The 9,953-nt window shown below is 39.5% G+C and overlaps 1 protein-coding gene across 3 annotated transcripts; it reads right to left on the reverse strand.

Moving 5' to 3' along the window:
* Positions 1–127: 127 nt before the first annotated feature.
* On the reverse strand, positions 128–8,247 carry asb6 (ankyrin repeat and SOCS box containing 6). 3 transcript variants are annotated; one of them, XM_084727896.1, is made up of 7 exons: positions 8,193–8,247; positions 7,595–7,744; positions 6,264–6,445; positions 2,762–2,868; positions 2,567–2,675; positions 2,401–2,487; positions 128–1,249 (listed from the first exon to the last, which is right to left on the reverse strand). In XM_084727896.1, the coding sequence occupies exons 2-7, from the start codon at positions 7,702–7,704 to the stop codon at positions 528–530; spliced, it is 1,317 nt and encodes a 438-aa protein (XP_084584022.1). In that variant the 5' UTR covers positions 7,705–7,744; positions 8,193–8,247; the 3' UTR covers positions 128–527. The 3 variants fall into 3 exon arrangements, with proteins under 3 accessions (XP_084584022.1, XP_084584021.1, XP_084584024.1); XM_084727895.1 differs by having other exon boundaries at positions 8,179–8,241; XM_084727898.1 differs by having other exon boundaries at positions 8,150–8,198.
* Between the last annotated feature and the right edge of the window lie 1,706 nt (positions 8,248–9,953).

The raw sequence follows: 9,953 nt of genomic DNA on the forward strand, positions 1-9,953 counted from the left end.
ATAATATGGGCTGATACCTGCAGTGTGCACCCGGTGAGTCAGACTATGATATGGGGGGTATTTGTCAGGGGCAAAATTTAAAAAGTTGAGAACAGGCAACTGACTCACAGTCATGTAGACATCCCAGTCACAAAGTCTAGTTTTTATTTTTATTTCAGTTGACCAAAATCTTTTTTTTTTTCCACACAGACTTTTAGTTTTTTTGTTTAATTTTAGTCAACTACGATAACCTCGGTCGGACCAAGGCTCGGCAGGTTTCACACCTGAATTTTGGTTTGGATCAAACTGAAAAGTCCAAAAGTCTGAACCAAACGAGGACGGTGTGAAGGTGCCCACAGTTAAAAATCAAAGGCCAATTTGCACAGACATCAGTCTGTCTTAAAGTAAACATACACACATTTGTCTGTATATCTGGCACAGACAACACACAATAAGAATTAAACGACGAGTTCAGTGGTTTGTTCGCTTTAGGTTCATTTATGGGCATTTTTTAAGGTAGAATGAAAACAAGGCAGCAGCCGATATCATCAGCGCTGGCTTTGTTGAGGCTTGAAACAGTCCCAGCCAGGCTTTGGTTTATACGTGTTCTCAGGAAGAAGAAAGTCTTTCAGTCTGTCAGGTAACGGCAGGGATTTGACTCTGTCTTCCAGGGGCCACGGCTGCAGGTGGCTCCTGATGAACGCCCTGCAAAGGCACCTCAGAGCAGGAGGGCTCGCCCTGTGCTCGACCATGCGGCTGTGCAGGTCTGTCAGAGCCTGAGCGTAGGGGTGAGGGTCCTGACTGGGCGCGGGGAGCTCCAGCCTGGGAGGCAGAAACAGCGTGGGGTTGTCTACCCTCGCTAAGTTGAGCAGCGCCTCGGCTTGCTCCAGGAGCTCGGAGGCGTGACTCTGATCGGAGCACTGCTGCAGGGCCGTTTGGAGCCGCTGGAAGAGGAGGCTGTAACCCGACCAGCAGCAGTGGACGTGGAAGGAGCACGCCAAAGCGGCTCCGCTCTGGATTAAGAGCACCGCCAGAGGGAAGAGCAGGTCAAAGTGCTCCAGGCTCGTCTGTGTTAGACAGGGCTCGCCGTCCTCGTTCAGACAGCAGCTGGGGTCCACGCCGTGCACCAGCAGCAGCTGCGTGGTTTTCAAGCAAAAGTTACCGATCACAGCGGCGTCCTCCACGCTGGCCTCCAGAGCCTCCTTCACCAGAAACACCAAGGACGACTCGACTGTTTCACCGTCTACAGTCGCAGCATTAACATCGGCACCTGTGGTGAAGAAAGCGTCGCTCAGAAACACTTCGGTCATCAAACTACTGTTATTTGCACTTTAGAGTACATGTGCCTCACATCAAGTAATTTTATAAGTGACCTAAACATTTACTGGTTGCAGCTTTTTATTGACTGCTTGTGTGTAATACTTAATTACTATAGAGACTGATTTTAAAATGTTACACTTTTGCTTTTGCAACTGTCAATACTTTTACGTGAAAAAGTTTGTTACAAAGTCAGCAAAGTTCAGGTCAAACTTTTCAGAAAATATATCCAGTTAATTCTATAATTTCCAGATGTGTGGATGTTGATAACTCTTGTTCTTATTAGCTGATGAAAGCATCCATTTATTCTTTTGGTGAAGAAGCTGAAGTTTTTTGAATTTAACTTTTTGAATGCTTAACTCTTGCAAAGAACGAAAAAGCAACAGGTTCATAGAATATTGCAGAAACACATTGGATGAAACGCCAGTAAGTAATAAAATCAAATGCCACACAAGACTGAGAAACTGTTTTTATGGGTGTTATTAGGACTATGCCTGACTCTGAAAGATCAGGATGCACACACTCATCTTTTTCTGTTAGATACTTGGACGATATCTTCCACTGATTTTCTGACATTGCTGACAGAAAGATGTGTGTATCACTGGACTAACTGGTTCTTTGTGTCTGTTGTAAGAAGCCACTTTAATGTACAGTTGGCGGTTATGTTTGGGATGGATCACAGCCAAGAAACTTATCAATAAAGAAACCTACCTACCTTTTACCTAAATGTTCAGGTTTGTGTGTGGCTTTTTTGGGTCGATGCTGTACATGAACTACAACTATACTACAGAGATTGATAATGCTATTATGCTGTGAAGACATAAAAAACAGACTTCAGGTGCTCGGCACCCTGCAGTTAAACATCTCGTCTGTCAGTCCCTTCATGCCTGGATCACAGGATTTGTTCTGCTCCGTTTTCGGTTACGTTAAAAACTGTATGTGCATATTTTAGCCTGACAACCGGTGACTTTGATCTCAAAGCGGACACAGGTGGACAGCATGCATACTAACACCAGCCTCTGAATGTGGTGGATTAAACTTGATCCTGTTTGAGAGGTTCTTTGAATGACCAAAGCGAAGACGAAGATGTTTTACAGTCGGTACCTCTCTGCAGGAGCAGCTGGATGTTCTCAGTGTTGTGCACGGTGAGTCCGTCGCTGCTCGCCAAGGCGTGGAGCAACGGTGTTTTACCTTTGGAGACGAGACCAGAGCAATCAGTTTGAAAGAATGAGTGGATATATCTGAATCAGGCTTTGCAATGTAAACTTACCATGTTTATCTCTCGCGTTCACATCAGCACCCATATCGAGCAGCGTCTGCAGGCACGGCAGCCTCTCCGACTCCTCACTGGCCAGATCCAACGGACTGCTCTCATGGATCTAACAAGTAATGTTTATATTATTTATACAAAATGCTGAGAAGACAGCGGAGTTACCATGAGAACAAAGCCTGACAGTTTCCTCACCCTGTCTCTCTTTTCGATGTCTGCTCCGTGTCCGACCAGCAGCCTCACCATGTTTGGTTTGTTCCTCAAAACTGCTATATGTAGAGGATTGTAGTAAGACACTGGATCTGCAGACGGGAAAAACAAATATTAACATTACGCACACTGAGCCTTTAAACCAGAATGATCCAGATTTTGCAATCCTTTTTTAAGATAAAACTGATCTTGTGGGTTTCATCCTGGTTTTTCAAAGTTATTCTTTTTTTTTTTAAGATGAGATTGTTCTGATCCAGACAACACGAGATTGACAGATTTGCAGTCTTTTGATCGGCGTCCATCTGTTTGTCAAAGTAACATTTCATTAACACAGACGAGAACATGTTAGAAATGTTGAAAATGAAGTCCAAATCAGTTTGCATATTATTCATATTTACTTATCTACATTAGCACGGAATACATAGGAAGTACTGCATAATTTTCTGGTGCTGTTTATAAACATTTCTGTGAGATTTTCTTTCGTCTTGTTGTTGTTTTTTGGTGTTCTAATAGAAAACATACTGGTTGATTGTTAAATTTAGAATGGATATTGTTTTGGCAAGATCAGTCTATGAATAATGGGATTATTACATGTTTGACACGCGTCCTGCATGTCTCTGCATCCACCTTGAGTCCATGATGAATCCACCCTGATTTTTAGCATCAAAGCTTTTGAAATACCTCAAAATCAACATTTTACCTGGATACAGATTTGTTAATCAAAGCAAATCTAAATCCAAAGTTTGTAAGATCAGGATCAGAAGCCCAATTTTGATGTTCAATCCTATCTGGATCATTCTGATCTAGATTGAGGGTTTTGAAAAACTGGCCCCAGGTAATGATCATGGCCGACTGTTTTTCCTTTCCTTTGCAGACTACCATCTAATTGACACTTGTATATTTATGACATGAATACAAAGTAATGAAATGGACAGCTCCAGCTCTAAACGCCGTGCCAGCCTCAGCAGCATCCCTGTGCAGTTTTTAAACATGACACAATGTTCTCTCTCTTTTTAAATCTCAAACCAGCCAGTGAAAACTTAAAAATTGTCCTCTCCCAGGCTCGCTGCCAGTTCTTTTGCCTTCTCCCTCACCAACGGCCCGCTCAAGGGGGCATTACGTGACCAGGAATTATCTACTTGACGAGGGCGACTTCAAACGCAGGTGCTTTCCTCTGTCTCCGCAGACTATTTCCTGCTGTTTGAGTAGCCTGAGGAGCACCGATTTCTACTGCTGCATCATGCTGGTGCCTTTTTGGCAGTCTGCCATCAGTTCTGAGGAGAATATGGTTTTAATTTAGAGAAAATCGCTTTCTTTTTCTAACAGCAGAAGCAGACAGGTTACTGCGAGGCAAAGTATAGTGTCATGGGTGTAAAGATTACAACAATTAATCCATTATTAAATTAATCGCCAGCTATTCTGATGATAAATTAATTGTTTTGAGTAATTTGTCAAGAAAAAATATATTTGGGTTGTGAGTATTTGAGGATGTCATCTTGGGTTTTGATAAACACTAAGTGACATTCTTCACCATTCCTGACATTTTAAAACAAATAACTATTAGTCGAGAAAATAATCGATAAATTAATCATCTGAAAATAATCGTTAGTTGTTGCCCTACTTCTGACAACCCAGTACCTGATAACGCAACAGAAAGCCTCTTGAGAAAACACAAGCTAACTGCAGAAACTATTATTCACTAATACAGAATAAAACAAAGAAAAACAGAGAGCACAAACAAATATAGAGAAGACAAGCAAGAACAGAAACACTGCAGTGCACAAGCAATAGAACAGTTGTGAGCTACAACACTAGAGAAATGTTTTGGGGACACATATGACACCAGTGTTTTCTGTATTTACCAAGTGTTTCAACTGCAGCATATGTGTCAACAAAATGATGAATGTTTGCTTGTGTTTCAAGTTGCTGTGTGTTGGCAGAAATCCAATATAAGAGCAGGTAATAACCTGTTACATGCAACAGAACTGCACCTGCACCTGACTGCAGTTTCCCAGCTGCACAGGAACTGAATGTTTATTAGTGCATGTATTTTTACATGACTGGCATTGCTGTTTTTTATGTATATATTATGATCAGTACACAGATTAAGAGCTACTTACAGGATTTGTACATTTACATGTAACACTTGTATCTATAACTCTATAACTACGGACTGTACGCTCATGCCTCTGCACAGTGTCTGTCTGATAGCTGGCATATTCTTAAACATGAAAGCAGAGGATGGCGAATACTTAGACATTTTTGCATGCTATGTGGGAGCATTTGTCAATGTTAACTTTCTGGAAAAAGGCATTCAAGAAATGTGAAAGATGAATGAAGCAGCCTCTGCCAGGATCCCCTAATTATGTCCCTGGGGGGAAGAAATTTCTGCTACCAGCAGAGGTCACCACAGCAGAGTCTGGATGAGCCCTGGCAGGTTTCATCACAGCTGCAGGACGTGCTGCACTTTCCACTGCAAGACTTATTCCCTCAAGTGTATACAGACACTTTGCTCAATCTATACACGGGTATAAAATGTGAAAATGGCAGCTCCGCTCATGTCTCAGAGTATAATCTGTCATTAAATTTTCTTTATGAATTAATTTGACGAATTGTTGTAGCAGAGACCCTCAATCACACATTAAAATTGGAGCAAAATGGGAGCTAGAGGGCTTGTCAATTAATACAAATACTTGTCAAACAGGAGTGTGCACACACATCCAAACCAAAGAAAGGCAGGCGCTGAACCTGATGTGAGCAAATAGTGAAATAAAAAAAAAGAAAAAGAAAACACTTGCACACTACAGAGCTCCAATTTCCACTTAATTAATGCATCAAAATTGCTGTTTTGTGTTTTTTTCCCTAGTCACTTGGCAACACATATATTATTTATCTTTTCAGAAAAAAAAAAATAATAATTTTGCACTCATCTCTAAAGTGTGACTCTAAATGTCTTTCACTGGAAATAATACAAATCATGTTAAAGAAACAAGTCTGAGATAAAAGTGTGACCAAATGGAACCACTGATTAAAAACTGAGGCGTACACATTTTAGCGATTGTACTGAAAGGTTTTCACAGGCTTCAACAAGATAAATTTAGAATTTTTTAAGACATTTTTACAACTATTATAAATGCAATTCCCTTTTTTTCCTTTCTTTTTAAGTCTATATGTTATAAACTATGTTTATGAAAGAATTTTACACTTTTAAGGACTCTGAAGGAAAACCCTGTTCATTTACCAAGGGGACAAAATAAGCTTAAAATAATCAACAACATACATTCAAATGAGCATGAAACTGAATTTACACACAAGTCCTTGTTCACTCAGAGTAACAGAAATGGTGCATTAAGTATGATGCACAACAGGACAAGTAGGATGGAGTGCAATCGCCAGAGGAACTGATATTAGTAGACTGGTTCCTCCGCTCTGACTTGTAACTTTGCTAAACGTTTGTACAGTTCATTAAATTCCATTAAATTCTCACCTTCAAAGTTTAGATCAGCTCCATAGCGTAGGAGGATTTCAGCTGCGTACACCAGCCCTCGCTCTGCCACTTTAAACAGCGCGTAGCTGATGCCTTCCACAAACACCTCAGACTGGGACTCTCGCTCCAGAAGCTCCACCAGAGAGCTACGAAGACCAGACTCATCCTCAGGACTTCGGACTCTGGACACAAGAGATGAGAGCAGCACCGTTTCATTCAAACTGTATGAAAAGTCTCCAGTGTTTTTCTGTATTCTGCAGCAGTTATGACACAATAGGGATGAAGGTAAAGTGGTCCACTACTCTGTACCACTAAAAGATTCAGTACTGGTGCAGAGTACTGGGAAGAGTAACCAGCAGCTGCCTGCCAAGGCCTGCATACAGTCAGGATCACACTGCCAGCAAGAAAACACATCTGATAATGTCAAGTCGACATAAACAGCAGCCAGTTTTCTTATAAATTGCTTCTAGACTGTTTCAGTGTGTTTGTGCGCGGCACAGTCAGACTGTAGGTTTTTAATCTGTGCTGGAAAGAACCCCACTGACTTTCCAAAACTGTTCACTTACTGCTGGCTAAATGTCACCTTCTGCTGCAGCTGACCGTTTGATATCGAGTACTACGGGTTTTTGGTAGGCAGTCGTTTCTTGCAAAAAAAAAAAAAAATCTCCTGAGTAAAATGACAGAAAAAATAACTTGTGCTGTTTCATGATGTTCAGTGACAACATAGCGAGTACGTCAAACAATCTATGGGACTTCCACTGATTGATCTGTACCTCCTGATGCGTTCATGAACAGCTCAGACAAATCCTCCTGTAACACATACAGTGCCTGGAAGGGTGCGTTTGATTTATTGTTTCCATATGTTTAATATTTTTTTCACAACAAAAACAACAAGGAGTTTTGCTTTGGGATTTGCTTTTATGAAAATACTCTTCCATTTCAGTGTGCAAGCAAGAGACATTTTGAGACGTTTCATTCATCATCATCTCATCTTTCATTCATGTGCCCAATGATCTGGAACATTTACAACTTTTTCTGTGGTTCCATCTTTACTTCATTCTACAAATTTCAGGCTTTAAAAAAAAAATAATGCAAACATTCAACGATGCATGAAGGTGGGGATGGTAGGAGAACCATAAGTGATGAAGGTTGGAGTGAGAACTCTGGCAAGAACCTCAATCTATTTTCACCCTCGACTACACCTTGAATGCAACAGACTGATACAGGCAAGTGAATACTTAAACTGAGAAGTTTTAAATCAGAAATCCCGAAAATGTTAGTTTCATCATTGTCAATTATCAAATAAAAATGAACTGGGGTTGTGTTGATACCTGTCCTCGTGAGCAGCATCTCCTTCCTCCAGTCCAACAACACACATGACAGCATCCACCAGCGGCTGGTACTCATAAATGATCCTTCTGAACCCGTGGAGGAAAGGCATGGCTCCTCCAATATTCACCGCAACAGGAGTAAATCAGTAGCTAAAAACACGAAACAAAAAAAACGCACAAGTTAATGACAGAGGGTGTGTCAATGTCAGAGAGTCATATCAGCTCTTATCTCTGCAGTTCAGCTGACAAATGTCTTTTGGAAATGGGCGACAATTCACGCTAACCTGCTAACACAGACACTTTACAGAATATTTATATTATACTAATGAATGTATCTGTCTTTTCTGCTCACACGACGAAGTTCGGCTTTATTCTGAACGTTATATTTGTCTAACTGACTCAAGACATTTGCATTTATGTTATAAGACAAAAGTTGAATTGTCTTGTTAGCTAGGAGGCTAATGTTAGCCGTCACTCTCGGGGCTAAAGATGAATGGATAAATGTTTGAGTCAACTCTTCTTAAACTATGAATTAAAGTGTTTGAGAGAAATTACTTTAAAAAGTCAGGTTAATAAAAACGCACTCAGTCACACTCACGCCAGCCGTTTTCCTACAAAACAGGAAGCATCACCACGCCCACATCAGTCCGGCGGTGTTTTCATTCCCCTCACGGTACAGGGTTTTTAAACAAAGGTTCCGCTTGATGTTTTTTTTTTTTTTTTGAACAGTAGTTTTTATTATTATTATTATTATTATTATTATTATTATTATTATTATTATTATATTACATACATTATACATGTCAAAATTTGTACATTTGTATCAAGAGAAACAGATATTTACAGGATTTTTTTTCTGTACATTTTCCCCCATAATTTTCAGCAATTTTGAGTAATTGGTAAAAATTTATATGAACACTGAATGAGGGACAACTTCCAAGCTTACAAGTGAGAATATGATATTTACCCTTACTTTGTAGATTTTGATTAATTATAAAAAAAATATTATCAACAAATTAATGATGAATTATTACATTAAGACAAGATTATTAGTTTTATCAGAATTTATAAGCGACCTGACTCAGCAGTATGTAAAATAATTAAAGTCAGCTACTTCTTTACCAGCTGCAAAATTGATGAATGCATTAATGCACCAATAACTAATTCAATAAAATGCTATTATAGCTTATACATTAAAGCAAACTGAAAAAAACAACAACCCTGAAATGTACCATTCTGCACAGATACTACTTTTACTTTCAGTACATTTTGATGCTCATACTTCTGCAGGCCTTTTACCTGTAAAAGAGTATTTCTACACTGTGGTATTGCTACATTTACTTAAGTTAAAGATCTTATTCCACCAGTGACCACATCCAGAGAAAAATATTGTATCAGTTACTTTATAATTGTACTTATAAGTCACAGTATCATAAACATTTACTAAGTGGCTGTGGGGTTTGTTTGTCCTAAAGTGATGGTGCTGGGGCTTGCATCAGTATGACACATGAAAAATTCAACAGCATCTGGCAGATAGCACAAAGTATTGGACCTGAGGCGCATTGTCAGCTACACCATTAAAACGTCGGTGATAAGCTCGGATGATTATGAACCTTTACTTTAGGAAACAGCAGGTATTTCAAACACATTCCCTCCAAAACAGACATCCCAACTGTAAACTGTGAACATATGTCAGACAAAATGAACGTCCCCTGCTGGTAATTAGGCAAATCAATCAGCATGTTTTATCACTGAAAACTGTTTTTTTTTCTGCACAACATGATGTGTTCAAATCACAACAGTTACACCACATTTGAGGCTTTTGATTGATATATTCATCTTTATCTGCACTGTACCTTTTGCTTTCCTTTCTTATCTTACTGCTTATTTTCTTTTTAACCAAAAGGAATTGTGTTGGAATGTCTTTTTTTATTGCCTTATGCACATTTGACAGTTTATTTTGATGCCTTTGAAGCTCTTTGAATTGCCTTGTTGCTGAAATGTGCTATACAAATAAATGTACCTTGCCTAAATAGCAATAGATGTCAAAGTTCACAGATCATTATTCATTCATTTATTTGACAAACCATAATAACATTTTAATCATGTTCCTTTCTTCCATAGATCAAGTCACTGATTACACTTTGGCATTTCTAGTTTGATTTTCTTACTAAAACAATGAATCTAAATATGATTAAATATTTCATGACCACAAACAGATCTATGTCCATATGGCACATCAGTCTAAGACAGCAGCTTTCACGTGTTTTTTTTTTTTTGACAACTTCTCCATTATGCTGACAGCATCTGGTTGCCAACAGTCGCCTTTGTCCTGTTAAGCAGAGAAACCCCCGCCGTG

The sequence above is a fragment of the Lutjanus erythropterus genome, chromosome 10, assembly GCF_056507025.1.
Source record: "Lutjanus erythropterus isolate fLutEry1 chromosome 10, fLutEry1.hap2, whole genome shotgun sequence".
NCBI classification, from domain to species: Eukaryota; Metazoa; Chordata; class Actinopteri; order Lutjaniformes; family Lutjanidae; genus Lutjanus; species Lutjanus erythropterus.